The 20,621-nt window shown below is 43.9% G+C and overlaps 2 protein-coding genes across 2 annotated transcripts in view; both read left to right on the forward strand.

Annotated features, from left to right (window-relative positions):
* LOC144597057 (uncharacterized) overlaps positions 1-13,250 on the forward strand; it is an 83,107-nt gene extending 69,857 nt beyond the window's left edge. Inside the window, 2 exon segments of the mRNA XM_078405971.1 lie at positions 874-1,017; positions 12,726-13,250. Of these exon segments, the coding sequence (XP_078262097.1) occupies positions 874-1,017; positions 12,726-13,096 (515 nt within the window). The 3' untranslated portion in view covers positions 13,097-13,250.
* Positions 11,147-12,223, forward strand: LOC144596966 (platelet-activating factor receptor-like). The gene has a single exon (XM_078405867.1). The coding sequence runs from the start codon at positions 11,161-11,163 to the stop codon at positions 12,151-12,153; it is 993 nt and encodes a 330-aa protein (XP_078261993.1). The 5' UTR covers positions 11,147-11,160; the 3' UTR covers positions 12,154-12,223.
* Positions 13,251-20,621: the final 7,371 nt, after the last annotated feature.

Genomic DNA, 20,621 nt, shown 5'->3' on the forward strand with positions numbered 1-20,621 from the left:
GCTAGGGAGAAATCAGCATAGTCCCCTTAAAGATCAGCATTGCCGTCTTTGTGTAGAGCCACAGGAGATGAGGTAGATACAAAATGAATACTTAACGTCAGTTTTTATTGAGAAAAAGGTCATGAAGATCCAGATCAGATGTGAAAGTGGGACAAGGAATGGCAAATTGCACAGGAGAGCCCTGGAGTGTGTTGTGGAACAGAGAAATCTATGACTGCGCATGGTTCTCTGCAAATGGCATGTAGGTTGGACAGGGTGATGAAGATGGCAATTGGCATGCATCTCTGTTGCCAGTTCCTTTCAAAAACAGAACCTTCCGCACCCCCGCGATGATGTTTGGATAACGTGCAAAACAAAACTTTTCACTTACCTCAGTATATGCAACAATAAGAAAACCTGAACTTAATTTGTACTTGGATATTCAAGTACGATCCTGCTGAATTTGGAATAAGAACCAAAACAATTCCAAATTTACCTAAGAAAATGCCAAAAACACATGGAAAGAGGAATTGAGTCAACATTTTAATTTTGACAGAAGTTCAGGAACATTTAATATATTTCTATTTCCACTGATGCCTGATCCTACTAAGTGCTTCCAGAATTTTTTTGTTTTATTTCAGATTTCCAATATCAATTACTGTTTGATTTTCCATATTTGTGTCAAAGGTTTGAATATGTATTCAATTGGAGAGCTAGTTGCCTTGAAGCATGTTTATTTTTTTCAGAATTGTAACTAAAAATAAGTGTCAAAACAATTTGATAGATAAGTGTCAAATCAAATGAGAATAGATTCAGAACTATAATTTACTCATAATTACATAAATAAATAAAGTAACATTAACTCTAACTAATGCTGTGTTCCTGTGCTTTTAGGGGGTGATGCCAAACTGTTGGTGATGGTATGTGTCTCGCCAGAACAAAAATATGTCACAGAATCTTTGCAGTCTTTCCGATTTGGTTATCGAGCGCGGCAAGTACGAAAGGGTCATACAAGGAAGAAGTTTCTGGTATGCTCAGGTAAATGCATTGTTCAGTTTTGCATTGTTATGAACGACAGTCCTGGAAAAATATGGTCAGTGAAAATAACTGCTGGAGGAACTCAGCAGGTCAAGCAGTATCTGTGGAGGGAACCAGAAGGGCAACATTTCCCACTGGACACACCCTTGTGCCTCAAAACTTTCCATATTTGGTTTTCCTTCCAAAGCAATTATTCACCTTCCAAAGCGAGCATTCATGGAAATTAAGGTTTGACATGTTCTGGTATTCTCCTGCTCTGAAGAACTGAAGCACAAAATAAAAATTATAAACTTGGGCAAAAGTTCAATAGTTTGGGTAATTTCTTATTCCACGATGCAACAAATAACCATTGTAATAATCATGTACAAGTATTTAATACATTGAAATAGCATCTGACAGTTTAATGGATTAGTTAATTTTTAATATATTACTAGCTAATGACTCAGAATCTCTCTGTGATACATTGTGCAACACAACATGCATTACTAATTCTCTACCACAGTGTGTACAAAGCTTTTTTGACTCACTCTTTTAACAGCAAGATATATTTTAGCCCCATGTATTTTCTTATGTGAAACACATGTGAATACTAACCATTGTTTAACAGTTCTTTTCCCACAATCTTTGCTTGCGTTCATCTCTGCTCTTTGGGGAGAGAGAAATGCACTTCTGTTGTTTGTCATGCATTAGTCTGAAATACTGGCAATCCACAGGTCGACTGAATATCTCACAATTTTCAGTTCTTCATATCTTGTAACTTGCAGCATAGAAGGTGGCCATTTCAGCCTATCGAATCTTTGCTATCTCACTGAGCATTCCCATCACTAATTTTCTCGGTAACCCATCCACTCCACATTCCTCATCAGTTGCCCCCAGATTCCATCACTTCCCCACACACTAATGCAATTTACTGTCCCAGTCCGATGTGAAGTCCAGTGAGTTCACTCGCAACCTGCATTTATATACTCAATAAGCTTACGCTTCTTCCCTAATCTACAAACAACAGTTGTAGATTACTGCTTTTAAAATTATCTCAACCTCAACCTCATCTACTATATCCATTGTTCTCAGTGTGGTTTCCTAAGACCAAGTGCAGATTGGGCGATCGTTTTGCTTCAGCTCAGTATGCCTTGGCCAACGCGATCTCTCAGTTGCCAAACATTATAACTCCCCTTCCCGTTCCCACACTGCCCTTTCTGTCCTGGGCCTACTCCGCTGTCAGAGTGAGGCCCAACGCAAATTGGAGGAACAACACCTCATATTTCGTTTTGGCAGCTTACAACCCAGCGGTATGAATTTGGTTTCTCTAATTTCATGTAACCCTTGCATTCCTTCGCTCTCCATCCCTTCCCCACTCTAGAAGAAAACGTTGTCTTATTACTGTACGTTCTTGAGGCTACATGATCTGAGGCCTCATGATTTACTAGTATTTCCAAGTGAGTCCAATTATTTTTGTAGGCACCTAATTGTTTTACTAAGTGAGCCTGTTTGCTCGACATTGCAGACCGCTCCATTTCAGCTGAAAAAGTTGTTTTAACCCTTACATCATTGTATAGTTCATGATGTGAGTCACAACTAAGGGTGTCTAGTGGGCTGGCATAAATCAAGACGCCTCTGGCTTGCAAATCTTGCGAAACAGGGAGCTGAGTGCATAAATCCCCCCTGCTTCCTCATGGCAACATACGGGATCTGGGACTACCTTTGGTCCCGGGCGAAACTGTGTGAGGGCTCGGAGGAACCCTTGCCCCCAAAGTTGCGATGTGTACCCCACTGGTGTGTGGACGTACCCTGTGTCAGTCAACCAGGTCCCAGCTAGGCGTCAAATCATTGCCCCAATGCCTTATGGCAGTGGAGAGCCAAAGGCATTGAGCTGGAGTCTCTACAGGTGGTCGACTGATCCCTTGTGCGTTCACCTTCTGGCAACTCCTGCAACAAAGTAGGCCCCAGATATAGCAGCCATGCCGTTCCTCCGGAATCAGTCTATTAGGTCAATAGGCGGAATGCAGATGCTGGTAGGTCTTTGTTTCCAATTATCTGTGCAGTCTTGCGGACAAACCAAATGTAGAGGACAATTAAACATTCCCCTCTCCAAGCAGGACAACGTCAAAGCCACACCATCATCTCAGGCAGATCGATGGATGCCTACCCATAACCCTTACATCACCTTGGTTCATTCCTGACCTCTGGCATTGTCTGTGTGGAGATTATCCATTCTCCTTGTGACAGCATGGGTTTCCTTCCACATGCCAAAGACGAGCAGGTGAATAGATAAGGTTTCTGCTGTTTATTACTCCTAGTGTGCATGGATGGGGAATTGATGGGCACCTGCAAGAAAATGGGTTGCAGGAAAAAATATGTGGGAGAATGGAACTGATGGGAATGTATTGAGAAGCAACAGAAACTCAAAGAGGATTATTAGGTTCTTGATTAGTATGGGCGTCAAAGGTTACGGGGAGAGGGCAAGGGTTGAGAGGGAAAAGTTAATCAGCCATGAACGGTTGACTCGTTGGGCTGAATGGCCTAATTCTGCTTCTATGTCATGTGTGCATTAGAGCACTAATAGATTGAAATTTGATGGAATTTGATGCATTTGATGGAATGAAGAGGTTTGGCAGATTTTATTTCTTCGAGATTTTGTATGAGTAATGGAAAAATAATTAAACATTGGAAATTTTTTTTTTTTTTAACTTTATTTTTATTGTTTTTTTTTTTTACATACATACAAACACAAACTAAACAAACATAGGAGATGCATATTGAATGTAAATACCCTTACTTTAAGTTCCCAAAAACGGAAGAGACTCGAGTCCCGGCATTGCCTGTATTAATAATGACCATCTTTTATCAAACATGTCTGTTGTCAACTGTAACCTTGCTGTGATTTTTTCCATTATATACACATTTTTTACCCTATCTCTCCATTGCATTATGCTTGGAGGCTGTGGTTTCAACCACGAAGTTGTTATCGTCTTCTTTGCTATCAGCAGCAGGATTGTCAGTAAATGTTTCGAACTCTTATCTGTCATACTGTCAGGAATTATACCCAAAATGTAAAGTGCTGGTTCCAGAGGGAAGTTAATGCCCATAATCTGTTTAATTTCCTTTTGAATATTCTTCCAGAAATCCTGTATTTTTGGGCAATCCCAGAATATATGAGTGGAGTCCCCAACTTCTCCACACTCCCTCCAACATAAATCAGTTGTATTACTATATTTCGATGTAATGAATGGAGTATAAAAGTAACGCATTTTAACTTTCCAGTCAAATTCCCTCCATGTTGGGCTCTTAGTTAGTTTATGTCCCTCTTTAAATGATTCCTCCCACCCTTCTTCTGATATTATGATATTCGCTTCCAGTTCCCATTTTTCTTTGATATGTAAGTTGTTCTCTTTGGATTCATGTTGTAGTGCTTCATAAATTTTTGATATAATCCCTTTTTTTGACTTGTCTTCCGAGAACCCCCACAACACTTCCTCTAATTTAGATGGAGTCTTGCAGATGTTCTCCCATTCCTGATGTTTCTGTAGGTAATCTCTTAGCTGTAAGAATTTGTAAAAGTCATGAGCAGGTAAATTGAATTATTTTTGAAGTTGTGTGAATATTTTCATTGTTTGTCCCTGAAACATTTGATCTATGTATATTAGCCCTTTGTCAGCCCATCTGTCAAATCCTGAGTCCATGGTAGATGGTACAAAGTCTGGGTTTTTTGCTATTCTAGTAGCCCTGCTTACCGAATTTGACAGCTTCAGCTTCTTTCTTACTGCTGACCAGATTTTCATTGTTACCCTAATCCACTCGTTGCCCATCCTGAGCCTCTTCAGGGCCTTCTCGTTTAAAAATGGGAGTGATTCTAAAGGCAAATTTTTACAAGCGTTTTGCTCCATCTCCACCCACATTGAATCTTTCTCTTTAGTGGTCCACATGATTAAGGCTCTGAGTTGCGTTGCCCAATAATAATTTCTTAAATTAGGCAAGTTCAACCCTCCCTTTTCTTTTTTGCTAAGAAGCGTCTTGTATTTAATTCTTGCTTTTTTACTTTGCCATAAGAATTTCGATATAATTTTATCCAGTTTTTTTAGAAAAGCTCCCGAGATCATAATAGGCAACGATTGGAACAAAAACAACAGTCTTGGCAATATATTCATTCTGACTGTTTCTACTCTTCCCACCAGAGTCAACGGTAAAATCTCCCATCCAGCCAAATCATCCTTTATCTCAGATATCAGTTTCCCATAATTAGCTTCAAATAGCTGTGCTGTATTCGAAGTGATAATTATACCAAGGTATTTGATGGAATTTGATGCATTTGATGGAATGAAGAGGTTTGGCAGATTTTATTTCTTCGAGATTTTGTATGAGTAATGGAAAAATAATTAAACATTGGAAATTGATGAACAGTCACAATTGGGATTACTCGATTACAATTGCAGACCCTGGGACAAGTTGTTGAACGGTCTGCTTCTGAGCCATAAATATATCTGGTTCTGTGCTTATCATCGAAAAGGTGATTCCAGTGGATCAGTAATTTCTGTTTCAAATTTCTATTAAAGATTGAAAATTATGACTATTGAATTTTAGGTGTGGTAGGCCCAAAAGAACTAGCAATGGGTTTACACTAAACCTTAGAAAATTATAGCTGCTAATTATAATCTTCATTAAACTGTAAAAGCTAAGCATTCCTCCAATATTTTTTAATGATATTGTTTGATTTTAAGCATTTACTGATATCTTGACTGATAATTATTCATTTATGCTTTGTAGAGAACACTAGAGGAAGATCTTCACAAAATAGTTCCCCAAGGAATCGTCATAGTGTTTCCAGCCTAGCCATCTTCTAAACAATGAAAATAAAATATGGTGGATATTAGAAATCTAAAATAAAAAGGCAGATTCAGACATGATAATAAGAAATGTAATATGTGTGGTTTGGGTGTCACTTATGGCATAATGCATGAAAAATATAAGAATACCAATCAAAAGAAACAAGGCAAAGTGCTACCAAATGTTAATGGACAATTTCAGCAAGTCTGTGTTATCCCATTGACATATGGTCATGCTGAGGGAAAGAAGAAAGATAGGAACATTTGAAATAATATAAGGTAGAAGAGAGTGTGGGATGTGAATAAACTGATTTAATATACACATACTTTTATCCTCAACTAGACCAAGTGGACCTCCTGCATTGGTGCAGCACCCTCTCCTACCCCCCTCCCCTCTTCTCCCCCTTCCCCATCTCCCCTTCCCCTCCCCTCCCCTCCCTCCCTCTTTCCCCTCCCTCCCTCTTTCCCCTCCCTCCACCCCCTCCCTCCTCTCCTCCCCTCCCTCCCTCCTCCCCCCCTCCCTCCTCCCCCCCCCCACTCCATCCCCCTCAACCCCCCTTATCCTTCCTCCTCCCCCCTCCCTCCCTCCCTAGGAGATAGATTGAAACTTTAAAATGTGAATAACTTTAAAAATATAACGCCGATTTCAATGAAACTACTTCCATTAGCACCAAAGGACTACGGGTGAGTAAGGTGGGCCTAAAATTGTCGCGCTACCATGTATCGTTTTGGCTGTAATTCAGGAACAAACAAACAAATAAACGAGAGTTTTTGTATATAGATGTCTTCAAACTAGCTGTTGCCTGTGTGGCCCTTAAAATTGATCTAACCAGCGGAGCTTTAGTTATGGAAGTACCCAAGTCCACAGGATGTATATGTATTTGAAAAGGTGAAAAGGTAGTTTTCTGTGGGGTAAATCCTGTCTCATTATTTTGATTGACAAGTTATAGGAGTAAAATGAGGCCATTTGGCCGATCAAGTCCACTCCGCCATTCAATCCTGGCTGATCTCTGCCTCCTAATCCTATTTTCCTGCCTTCTCCCCATAACCCTTGACACCCGTTCTAATCAAAATTTGTCTATCCCTGCCTTAGAAATATCCACTGACTTGGCCTCCACAACCCTCTATGGCAATGAGTTCCACAAAATTAACTACCCTCTGGCTAAAGAAGTTCCTCCTCCTTTCTAAAAGAGCTCCCTTTAATTCTGAGGCCATGACTTCTAGTCCTAGACTTTCCCATCTGCGAAAACATCCTTTCCACACCCACTTTATCTATACCTTTCATTATTCTGTAAGTTCCAATGAGGTCCCACCTCAACCTTCTAAACTCCAGTGAGTAGAGGCCCAGTGCTGTCAAACGCTCATCATATGCTAACCCACTCATTCCTGGAATCATTCATTTAAACCTCCTCTGGACCTCTCCAGAGCCAGCACACCCTTCCTCAGATATGGGGCCCAAATTTGCTCACAGTACTCCAAATGTGGCCTGACCAGTGCCTTATAGAGCCTCAGCATTATATCTCTGTTTTTGTATTCCAGTCCTCTTGATCCTTTTTGAGGAGGTAACAAACAAAAGGATCTGTGGGGAGATTTTTTTTACACAGAGTGGTGGATATCTGGAAGAGATAGTGAAGCTGGCTACCATTACTACGCTTAAGTGGCATATCGCCAGACACTTCAATAGTTAATTAATTAACCAGTTTGATTTGTGTAGGAAGGAACTGCCAATGCTGGTTTAAACCGAAGATAGACACAAAAAGCTGGAGTTACACCAGTTGGATTTCCCTGGTCCACACTGGTTCTTAGTCAGGCACCTCAGCTGAGGTGATCCACAGGAAGGCCCTAGATGTGGGTATATGGAATGAGCTGCCAGTGGTGATACATGAGGCAGATACCATAACAGCATGTACAAGACATATGGCCAGGTACATGGATAAGAAAGGTTTAGAGGGATACTTGACGAAGTGGACCCGTTGGGCCCAAACCTCCTGTATTGGTGCAGCACCCTCCCCTCCCCCCCTCTCCCTCCCCTCCCCCCCCTCTCCCTCCCCCCTCTCCCTCCCCTTCTCCCTCCCCCTTCTCCCTCCGCCCTCTCCCTCCACCCTCCCCTCCCTCCTCTCCCCCCTCCCTCCTCTACCCCCTCCCTCCTCTCCCCCTCCCTTCTCTACCCCCTCCCTTCTCTACCACCTCCCCTTCCTCCCCTCCCCTTCCTCCCCTACACCATTCTTTCCAGTATATTCGTATTATTCAGTAACAATCAAACATCTTTTTTTTTTTAAAGAAGCTTTTTTCTTAAATTACTAAAGAACAGTGGTGCATGGAATTTCTTGGGAGGCATTCACCAAAGATTACTTTTATTCAAGAAAGATTTCTGCAGAGGATTATAAAATTCATAGAGCTGGACAGCACAGAAACAGGTAATTTGGCCCATCTTGTCGATTCATTCCAAGTTGGCATTTTGAGTTGGTCCCATTTGGCCCATATCCATTTACACCCTCAGGGCGGAGATTTGTAGGTTTCTAGATGGGAAAAGGAATTTAGACAGTGACATGGAGTTTAAATCAGACACCATCTTGCAGAGCACACGTGGGACTGTTCACTCCCTCCTGCAAAGGACCCCATCGGTCAATCCCCTCCTAGATACATAGACAATAGGTGCAGGAGTATGCCGTTCGGCCCTTCAACATGTTCTCTCTCCAATGAGAGATCAGCAACATCCTCCCTCACAGCTCCCCCTCTGTGATTCGGCTATATTATTTTGGCTGGCCAAACTCTTGGCCATCCTTTTCTCCTTAACTTCATCCTCCCTGTCTCCATTGTCTTCCAATTCCAGCATTTAAGTAAGCTGATTTAAATCCCTCCACCACTAGTTTCCATAACCTTAAAGGCTTGCAGGAATATCTTTTGAAATGTAACTAGAGCCACTGCAATTGGTCTCCTGGGTACCAAAGCAAGAAAAAGGAATTGTAAAATATAAGTAAGTTCTTTCTCATTAAGCTCTAAGGAAAGACATAAAGTGCTCGAGCAACTCAGCATGTCAGGCAGCAACACGGGAGAACATGGACAGGTGATGTTTTGAGCCGGGACCCTTCTTCAGATCAGTCTTAAGAAGGGTTCCAACCCGAAACATCGCCTATCCACGTTCTTCCATCTCCACCATACAAAGAGGTCCCAAAGAACACTATGACAAATGGCACAAAATAACACAAGCTCAAATTAGTCCACCCAATCAATGAGTAAGGGTAGGGAGAATGTAGGAAATAATGTAGGGTTATGGAGAAAATACCAGAGCTCTGAGCCAGAGCTCAGAACCAGAGCAGAGAGAACCATATTCCATAAGCCATTTCCAGAAAGGTGGAAACAAAATAGAAAAATGGAATAAAAAAAGGTCTGCTTCACAAGGAGAGAAATATTGAGTAATATATCCTCAAATATTGAGTAACATTCTGCTAAATATCACTGTAAAAAGAGTGCTGATGCATTAAACATAGAACATTAAAATGCTGTATGTCAAACGGTGTTTTGGCCTTTATTTCCAAAAGGAGAAAGAAAAAACAATTAAAACAAAAAATAAAGAACAGTGAAAATACTCAGCAGCTAAGTAGCATTTCATAGAATCAATCGAGGAATATAGCACCCAACAGGCCCTTTGGCCCATCATGTCCTGCCGATCATCAACCTAGCTATATTAATCTCATCTACAGTATTTCATTTATAGTCTTTTATGCCTTGGCAATTTAGATTTAGATTTTAGATTTTTTAGATTTAGAGATACAGCGCGCAAACAGGCCACCGGGTCCGCGCCGCCCAGCGATCCCCGCACATTAACAATGAACACTATCCTACATCTTTGGAGTGTGGGAGGAAACTGAAGATCTCAGAGAAAACCCACGCAGGTCAGTGGGAGAACGTACAAACTTCGTACAGACGGCGCCCGAAGACAGGATTGAACCTGAGTCTCCGGCGCTGCATTCGCTGTAAGGCAGGAACTCTACCGCTGCGCCACCGTACCGCCCAAATTCAAATGTTCATCCAACCCTGTCTTATGCCTCTCTGACAATGACCAAACATTGTATACCTCCAGAGGTGGTCAGGCCTTGCAGGAAAGCTTCTCCCATTTTCATCAGTTCTTGCTACCTCTAATGCAGGAACATGTCTTCTACAAGAATGAGGAAGTGTTGTGGATTGTACTGGGGTGGTGAGATTGCATGTTGTGGTATGTAGCGTGAGGTTTGCAGTTGTACTAAATTTATTGGGATGAAGCTGGTGTGATTAGGCACTGTAATTATGTGGTGCCATTCATAATGATTTTTGGTTGGGACTGAGGTGTTGCGAGTTCAGTGGCGATTTTGGCTTCAGAGCCTCTGGCAGAATTCTGGCAAAAAACTGCGACAATTCAAGGCTGCTGGGACCCGAAGACGGTCCCGCTGTACTGGCAACCATAGGAAGTGCTTGCCTCCAGTACATCGCTTGTACTCCACAAGACGTTGCGTGGTAGGGGTCGTGATCTCGCCTGTCGTGCAATCCCCCGATAGCAAGAATGTCCTTCCTCCTGACCCACTTGTGAAAGAGTCCCATGCTAGCCTCATCAGACACCTCTGGAACAAGCGTGGAAGCAAGGTCTCCTCGACCCTGAAGGACTGCCCAAGAAGGAGAAAGTTGTTGGCCGAGGTTACAAAGGAAGACAATAAAGGTTGAAAGTTCCAGCTCCCCCAAACTCGGGTGGAAGACAAGTGATGGCGGGAAACCAGCGGCTCAAATGGCGACTGATTTGTCCCCCTCCTCCTCATTCCTGGAAACGCCGTCCTTGCTTTGATTGGTGAGCGAGAGATTCCGACCTCCCCGTGGGTCAGAGAAAAGGGACCTAAGAGAGAGCGGTTGTCGCCCGCCGTGACTCAGCGACAGCCATGGTTCTTGCTACTCAACATTTCAATCTGTCTGATTGGACAGCATCAGTTCCTACCACAGAAACAAACCAGAAAAACGGGGCTTCCTTCCTTTGGACTGAAGAAAGAGAGAAGTTGGAAGTGGGTGCGACGGTTTGAGAACTTGTTCATTAGTCGGATACCGATCAATGAAGAAATCTGCAACGCAGAAAAGCGACCTCGTGTCCGAGCAGTTTGCATGACAGCGGGGACAAGGTGATCGCTATCACAACCAAGCAGAGAGGCTGAGACAGTCTGAAGAAGGGCCCCGACCCGAAACGTCGTCTATCCATTTCCCTCCATTTCTGCTGCCTGACCTGCTGAGTTCTTCCAGCACTTTGGGTGTCACTTAATTGAAACGCGACCTTCAGCGTTATCTCGGATGCCCGACGGCAGAAATGAACTGCACCCGTGCTCAATACTACGAGACATCTGCCTTTAAGTACACGTTTTTCATTGTAATTTACAGCCTTCTCTTTATTATTGGACTTCCGGAAAACATAGCGGCATGTTGTTATTTGGTCAGTAACAAAGCCAATAAAAGGCTGACTGAAGTCAAGATTTACATGATCAGTTTGACACTGGCCGATCTTCTGTTCATAACGTTTCTTCCGTTCTGGATCGATTACTACTACCACAACGGCCACTGGAGGTTTCCCGACTTCACCTGCAGTTTCTTCGGCTCTCTGTTTTACATCAACACCTACAGCACCCTCTTCTTCCTATCCCTCATCAGCTTCACCCGTTTCCTGGCTGTTTCACGCCCAGTGAAAACGGCTCAGTCCGTGCAGAGGAACAGGGGCATCGGAGTGACCGTCCTCATCTGGCTATTAATCGTCTGCTGCTCGCTCTATATTTTAATCGACCACAAAAAACACACAAACAAAATAAATAGCAACACCACGAGCTGCTTTGAGGATTACACGGAGGGAAATGCGAAGTCGCAACTGTTGGTGATCCATTCGCTCATGTTGTTGGCTTTTGTTGTTACCTTGGGAGCAGTCATTGGCAATTATGTGCTGATCCTTCGAAGACTGTCAACTGAGCAGGCAGCGTTGAGAGTGCCCCATCGCAAGCTGAAGAAGAAGGCGGTCCGAATGGTGCTGACGGTTCTGGTCATCTACATGGTCTGTTTTCTGCCTTACCATCTGATCCAGCTGCCATGGATGCTTTTGGTGTTGGATGTCGTGCATTCAAATGACTGCCTCTTCAGGAAGGCTTTCAATGACGTTCATCAGGTCACTCTGGGCCTGATGTCCATCAACTGCGTCCTGGATCCTGTTGTTTACTGTTTCCTGACCGAAGATTTCAGGCTATACCTGAGAGAGCTAACACGTTACTGCAGAGGCAAATGTGCTCTGGGGAGCAAACCAAGATCTCAAAGTAGTTAAATTTGATCACGTTGATGGGAATAGATCGGGTAAACACAGTCTTTTGCCCAGAGTCGGGGAATCGATAACCAGAGGACATAGGTTTAAGGTAAGGGGGGGGGGGGGGGGGGGGAGATTTAATAGGAGCCTGAGGGGTAAAATTTTCACACAAATTGTGGAACAAGCTGCCGGAAGAGGTAGTTGAGGCATGTACTATCGCAACGTTGAAGAAACATTTAGACAAGTACATGGACAAGTGTAGATGGGGCATGTTTGTTAGCATAAGCAAGTTAAGCCGAAGGGTCTGTTTCCCGTTGTATGACTTTATCCTAATTGTACTGAAATGCCTGTATAATTCATCAAGAGGGTTTTGTCATATACCCCAAAATGGAGCAATGAAATTCTTACTTGCAGCAGCGTAACAGATATGTAAACGTAGTACTCTGTAAAACACAATATAAACAACAACAAAAGTTCAGTATATATATATATTAAAAAACAGACAAATAAATAATAATTGATGCACAAGAGTTCATGGTACTGGGGGATGTTTGTTAACATGGATTGAAGATTGTTTATTGTGTATTGCATAGAGGACAGAGTTGGATCTGGCCACCTTGAAGCTCTCCGTGCTAAAGTCTCGGCACGGAACAACCTCCTGCGTTGCTTGGCCGGATCGTCATGGGGCACCAGGACATCTACTCTTCGAACCAGTGCTCTTGCACTCGTGTACAGCGCCGCTGGGTATGCCGCCACATCATGGTGCCGCAACGCTCATACTAGATGCCACCCTCAACGACACCATGCGGATCATCACTGGCTGCCTGTGCCCTACTCCGACGGATCCCCTGCCAGTGCTCGCAGGTATCGCCCCCGCCAAGCTTCGCAGAGAGTTTGTAGGAGCCATTTTGCAGTTATTAGTTATTTTTGCTTATTAATATCACTACCTTGTATTCTGCTGTAGTTTGGACACTATAGAGTTAATGCAATGCTTACGTACGGGCTGGGCGGAGCCAGAGTACGGGCAGTTGGGTACGTGCGGGCATAGTGGTGAGCTGGGAGGTGCTGACAGAGGGTCAGCTAGAAGCTCCGCCAAAAGATTTATCAGCCATGATGTAATCGCCTGTAAGTTTTATTAACTAGAAGATTAATGCAAACTGTGTCGAAGTTATATCTGGCAATTCGTAACGATCGCATAGACTGTGGTAAGATATGGAATTTTACCTAGCAATTAATAACCAGTCGATGACAAGAGATATGCCAATATGTTTATTGCACCTTCAAATAAAGAAGACTAACTATTAAACGTCTGGGAGGATCTCTGTTATTAGTTGTTCGAGTTATTACGCTTATCGCTGTCCCGGTCTATGCAAGTGGCAGCTTGGGAGCTAATTGAGATAGACGAGAAGCTGGCCGCTACAGAGTTCTTCACTCATAGGCTGGTGTGCAAGGCCCCATCGGACGCCAAACATCCTTTGCACCACCTTGCCCAGGATTCACAGCAACTGGGACCTCAACGCCTGTCATCTCGTCACCCTTTCTCCAGTCATGCAGTGACCCTCTGTAGCTCCGGTTTCAACATACTAGGAGCATGGAGAACCAGCTGGGAACAGACTTCGCGACCTCCTCAATTTACTGTTGCACCAAACACCGCAGCCCCACCCGGCTCGGACATGCCCCGCAAAGAGTGGGTTGCCCTGAACCGGCTCCGCACAGGGGTCGGCCGGTTCAACGCCAACATGCATCGTTGGGGGTTGCGTTCATCAGCAGCCTGCGTGTGTGGAGTAGACCAGCAAACAGCGCAGCAGGTCATTTTCGACTGCACTGTCCTCCAGGTGAAGGGGTAGACCTCATGGCCCTCGACAACAGCACATTGCACTGGCTACAGCTCCTGGAGGGCATTACATAATTTCTGCTGCCTCAGAATAAACCGTTCCTTAGGCTAGAAAGATATAACTGATAGAAATAAAGAACTGCAGATGCTGGTTTATACCAAAGATAGACACCATGTGTTGGAGTGACTCAGCGGGTCGGGCACAGGTCCCCAAGAATCAATTCTCAGCACTTAACTATTTACAATATATACTTAAGTTCTGGAGAAGAGGACGGAGTATATGATTTCACAGTTTTCTGATGACATGAAACTTGGCACAGAGGAGGAGATGAGTTCAGGGGCATATTAGCCATTAACACGCTGAATGGTAGCATATGCTTGAGGGGCCGAGTGAATTTCTCCGGTGTTCACTCCATCAGGCAGTGCACTCCCTCTGGATTTCAATGTCTGTGAAATAATATCTCTTGAAATTCTCTAAATCTTCTACCACATGCCTTAGAGTAGTGCCCATGGCTTGTAGATGTCTTTACCAAGGGGAAAGGTTTGCCATGATCTAGCCTATATATGCACCTCAAGATTTTGTACATTTCAATTCAGCAAACATAGAACTTTTTAAGGTCAAGGTCAGTTTATTGTCACATGTACCAATTAAGGTACAGGTGAATTGAGTGACCATACAGCCATACTAAGTGAAAAGCAACAAGACACATAGCCACATAAAATAAAAGTTAACATAAACATCCACCACAGCGGCTCCACACATACCTGTGATGGAAGGTAATAAAATCCATTATTCTCCCGCGGTCGGGGCTGTCGAACTATCCGCAGTCGGGGCGATCAAAGCTCCCGCAGCCAGCGGTCCAAAGCCCTCGCGTCGGGGTGATCGAAGCTCTCGCGCTGGGATGGTTCAAACTCTCCGCAGCTTGGAGCTCCTGAATCGGTCTCTAACCAGGGATCACCTCCACAATGGTAAGTCCGCGCCATGCCTGTGGTTGAAGCGCCGGGTCGGTCTCCAGGAAAAGCCGGCAACTCCACGATGTTAGGCCGCAGTGGGGACTGAGATACGATATGGGGAAATAAATCGCATCTCCATCGAGGTAAGAGATTGAAAAAGGTTTCCCCCCACCCCCTACATAAAACAAACCAAGGAACACTAAAACATATTCTTTAACACCTACTTAAAATAACAAAAACAGAACAAAGGACAGACTGTTGGCAAGGCAGCCACTTGCTAATAGATTGGCAAGGATGTTTCAGTCAAACCACAAATGTGTTTGTGTGGTACTGAGTACTGAGCGGAAAATCAGACATTAATGATGGAGCAGGCAAGAGGGTCCAAATAGCCTAGTCCCACTTATACTTCTCACATTTATCTGACTCACAAATGCCTTCCGATACAGAATGGAGGGATATGGATCACATGCAGGCAGAGGAGATTATTTCAACAAAGCATCATGTTTGGCATAACCTGTTCGTGCTGTACCACAAAATGCTGGAGTAACTCAGCGGGTCAGGCAACATCACTGGAGAGAAGGAACGGGTGACGTTTCGGGTCGAGATCCTTCAGACTGAAGTCTGAAGAAGGGTCTCGACCCGAAACGTCACCCATTCCTTCTCTCCAGTGATGCTGCCTGACCCGCTGAGTTACTCCTGCATTTTGTGATACCTTCGATTTGTACCAGCATCTGCAGTTATTTTCCTACACAACTGTTCGTGCTGTACTATTCTTTGTAAGTATGTCGTAATAATATGTGCCAAACTGATGCAGCTTATAAGTTTCACAAACTAGTAAAGGTTTGCTGACATCATTACTTCCATTGCATGATAAATGTTGAGTTGTGTGGTTTGGATTCAAGTTGGTTCTAATTATTATAAATATTGTATTTCTTGAGTCTTGATGTAGTTTCTTCATTATGTAAAGACATGAAATACAGTGCTAATGGCTCATTAGTGAGAAACTTTTCCAGGGATTTTGTATATTAGCAAATTGTTGGGACACCATTTGCGAAATGGGTCACAATTCTCCAAGTACGATTGAGAGAGATCTGAAATTACATTTTCTAAATATTTTTGTATTAAAAAAACAAATGTATTAATAACATTTTGATATAAATAATAGCAATGTTATTTTCTTACATTTCAGCCTGAAAAATAAATGTCATAGAGTCATAGAGTCCTACAGCACAGAAAGAGGCCCTTCGGCCCATCGTGTCCGCGCCGCCCGTTACCAAACACAGTCTAATTTTAATCCCATTTTCCCGCATTTGGACCGTAGCCCTGAATGTTGTAGCATTTCAAGTGCCCATCCAAATGCCTCTTAAACGTTGTGAGTGTTCCCGCCTCCACCACCACCCCAGGCAGTGAGTTCCAGACTCCAACCACCCTCTGGGTGAAAAAGTTCTTTCTCACATCCCCCCGAAACCTCCCTCCCCTTACCCTGTATCTATGTCCCCTCGTTGTTGAACCTTCCACCAGTGGAAGAAGTTCCCCGCCATCTACCTTATCCATGCCCCTCATGATCTTGTACACCTCGATCATGTCCCCTCTCAGCCTTCTCTGCTCCAGGGAAAACAACCCCAGTCTGCCCAGTCTCTCCTCATAGCCGAGGCCCTTCATCCCTGGCAGCATCCTGGTGAATCTCCTCTGCACCCTCTCCAAAGCGATCACATCCTTTCTATAATGTGGTGACCAGAACTGTACACAATACTCCAGCTGTGGCCTCACCAGTGTTCTGTACAATTCCATCATTACCCCCCTACTTTTATATTCGATGCCCCGGCTAATGAAGGCCAGTAACCCATATGCCTTTTTAACCACCCTATCCACCTGTCCTGCTGCCTTCAAGGACTTGTGTACCTGTACTCCAAGGTCCCTCTGTACCCCTGTCTTCCCTAGGGTCCTTCCATTCATGGTGTACTCCCTCTCCAAGTTATTTCTGCCAAAGTGCATCACCTCGCACTTTTCAGGATTAAATTCCATCTGCCACTGCTCCGCCCATCTGACCATCTCATCTATATCTTCCTGCAGCTTGCAGATCCCTTCTTCGCTATTCACCACCCCCCTACCTTTGTGTCATCTGCAAACTTGCTGATCATGCCCTGTACGTTGACATCCAGATCATTTATGTAGATTACAAACAGTAAGGGACCCAACACCGATCCCTGCGGCACCCCACTGGACACCGGCCTCCAGTCACAGAAGCACCCTTCTACCATCACCCTCGGCCTTCTGTCACTAAGCCAGTTTTTTATCCATTTTGCCAAGGTGCCCTGGATCCCATGGGCTCTTACCTTCTTGACTAGTCTCCTGTGTGGGACCTTGTCAAAAGCCTTACTGAAATCCATGTATACCACATCCACTGCACTACCCCCATCTACCTCCTTGGTCACCCCTTCAAAAAATTAAATCAAGTTAGTCAGACACGACCTTCCCTTAACAAAGCCATGTTGACTATCCTTAATTAACCCTTGATCCTCCAAGTGAAGACTGATTCTGTCCCTCAGAATCTTTTCTAGCAGCTTCCCCACCACCGATGTCAGACTCACCGGCCTGTAGTTCCCAGGTTTATCCCTACTGCCCTTTTTAAATAATGGCACCACATTAACTATCCTCCAGTCCTCCGGTACATCCCCTGTTGCAAGAGAGACTCTGAAAATTTGTGCCAGAGCCCCCGCAATCTCCTCCCTTGCCTCTCTCAGCATCCTGGGATACATCTCGTCAGGGCCCGGAGACTTATCCACTTTTAAGCCTGCCAGAGCCTCCAGCACCGCCTCCCTGTCAATAGCAATATGCTCAAGAACATCACAACCCTCCTGCTCCATTTCTAAGTCCGCATCGCCCTCCTCCCTCGTAAAAACAGATGCAAAAAATTCATTTAAAACATCTCCTACATCCTCTGGCTCCACACACAGCTTTCCACTATGGTCCCTGATGGGCCCCACTCTTTCCCTCGTTATCCTCTTACCCTTGATATACTTATAGAACACTTTGGGATTTTCTTTTATTTTGCCCGCTAGTGCTATCTCATGGCCCCTTTTTGCTCTCCTAATTTCTTTTTTAAGAACCGCCCTACACCTTCTGTATTCCTCTAATGATGTCTGTGCCTTAAGTTCTTTATGCCTTCCAAAAGCCCCCCTTTTTTTTCGAATCAATCCTACTATATCGTTCGACATCCAAGGTTCTTTGGACTTGTTTGTCCCACCCTTGAACTTTAGGGGAACATGCTTCCTCTGTACTTTTTCAATTATTCCTTTGAATGACTCCCACTGTTCTGATGCGGTCCTCCCCACGAGAAGCTGATCCCACTCCACCAGGGCCAACTTCTGCCTTATCAGATTAAAATCGGCCTTGCCCCAATTTAGAAATTTTCCTCTTTCCTCTGGTCCCTCTTTATCCTTTTCCATTACCACCTTAAATATCACTGAATTGTGATCACTGTCACCAAAATGCTCTGCCACTGACACTTCAGCCACCTGTCCGGCCTCATTTCCCAAGATTAAGTCCAATACCGCCTCCTCCCTTGTTGGACTTTCAACATATTGGCTCAAAAAGCCCTCCTGGATGACCCTTAGGAACTCTGCACCCTCAGGGCCCTTGACACTTTGGCTATCCCAATCAATATTCGGGAAGTTGAAATCCCCTACTATTACTACCCTGTTGTTTTCACAAACCCCCGAGATTTGCCTACAAATATGTTCTTCTATTTCCCTCTGACTGTTTGGGGGTCTGTAGTATACACCCAGTAAGGTGCATGCCCCTTTTCTATTTCTCAATTCCACCCAAATAGCCTCATTTGAGGAACCCGCTAATATGTCATCCCTTCTTACAGCAGAAATAGATTCTTTGATTAATACTGCAACACCCCCTCCCCTTTTTCCCTGCTCTCTGTCTCTCCTGAAGATTCTATATCCTGGAATATTGAGCTGCCAGTCCTGCCCTTCCTTCAACCATGTTTCCGTAATGGCAACAATGTCGTACTCCCATGTGTTCAGTAACACCTTCAATTCATCCCCCTTGCTTCCAATACTCCTTGCATTAAAATAAATGCCGTTCAGACTTGCCCTACCCCATTGTGCTGGGGCATTCTTGTTCTGCCTCCCAATCTGACCAGTTTTTTCCTCTATATTTTCCTTCTCCTCACCCCCTATACTAGCTCCATGCTGTATCCCAAATGTGGTGGAATTAATCTCCGTTATCTGGTTTGAATTTTCCAGACCCCTTTTTAACATAGAAACATAGAAAGTAGGTACAGGAGGAGGTTTTGACCCTTCGAGCCAGCACTGCCATTCATTGTGATCATGGCTGATCATCCACAATCAGTAACCTGTGCCTGCCTTCTCCCCATATCCCTTGATTTCGCTAGCCCCTAGAGCTCTATCTAAATCTATTTTAAATTCATCCAATGAATTGGCCTCTACTGCCTTCTGTGGCAGAGAATTTCACAAATTCACAACTCTCTAGGTGAAAATGTTTTTTCTCATCTCAGTTTTAAATGGCCTCCCCTTTATTCTTAGACTGTGGCCCCTGGTTCTGGACTCCCCCAACATTGGGAACATTTTCCCTGCATCTAGCTTGTCCAGTCTTATAATTTTACACATTTCTATAAGATCCCCTCTCATCCTAAATTCCAGTGAATATAAGCCCAGTCTTTCCAATCTTTCCTCATATGACAGTCCCGCCATCCCGGGGATTACCCTCGTGAACCGACGCTGCACTGCCTCAGTTCATGCAGTGTCACCATACATAAGTATACACTTTTTATGCAGTGTTACTTAATTTGAGGTTGCTGTTTCCTTGTTCTGTTCTGCAACATTTCCTGTATAATTTCCTGTATAATTCTGAACTTGGCTTGGTTATTTACCATATCACCCCTTTCATTGACTCCTTTGAGCAATCTATTTATTGGGCTCCTGTGCTGTCTTGATAAATTAAGCAACTCCAAAACATTAGAATCATGGTCGGAAACATCGTAATGCCCCGGTACAGCGTCAGTCTTGTTCCTCTCTCTGCAGATAGTTGGGCATCAGTTTGCTGAAACTTCTCACAACCGAAAGCTCAAATTTAGATTCTTAAACTTGTGCAGTAAAGTGAGATTCTTACAGACTCACTAGTAAACGCTGTGTTATCATGAAAAGTTGTATCAACAGGAAACCCAATATCATGAGAGATGCAGTCCATTAAAATATCCTGTAGTTCTTTGAGGGCATGTGGGTGATAGGGTCTGGCGATTCTTCCTGCTGGTTTCACACTTCACGCTGCCTCAGGAAAGCAGCCAACGTAATCAAGATCCTTTTTCACCCCGGTCATTCTCTCTTCTCCCATTAGGCAGAAGATCTAAAAGCTTGGAAGCACATACCATCAGACTCAGGAACAGCTTCTTCCCCTCTGTTATTGACTTCTGAATGTTTCTCCCAGAACCTAGGGTCTGCTCACGATCTTCCAACCCACCTCTGACTTTTTCCCCGTAACACTGTAATGCTGTAAAACTGTAAGGGTTAACATTAGGCAAGCAGCTATGTGAGTACTATTGTAGGAGTAATCTGTAAGACCTCTTGTATTTTTTTAATGTGCAGTACAATTCATGGCTGGCTGCATCTGTCTGATATTAGCAACTAGCTGTCAAGGTTCAGACCTGTTAAGAAAAACCTCCTGCCCT

This window comes from Rhinoraja longicauda, chromosome 9, assembly GCF_053455715.1.
Source record: "Rhinoraja longicauda isolate Sanriku21f chromosome 9, sRhiLon1.1, whole genome shotgun sequence".
NCBI classification, from domain to species: Eukaryota; Metazoa; Chordata; class Chondrichthyes; order Rajiformes; family Arhynchobatidae; genus Rhinoraja; species Rhinoraja longicauda.

Coding starts and splice junctions, on each gene's coding strand:
- LOC144596966 (XM_078405867.1), top strand. CDS start 11,161: ATGAACTGCACCCGTGCTCAATACTACGAGACATCTGCCTTTAAGTAC.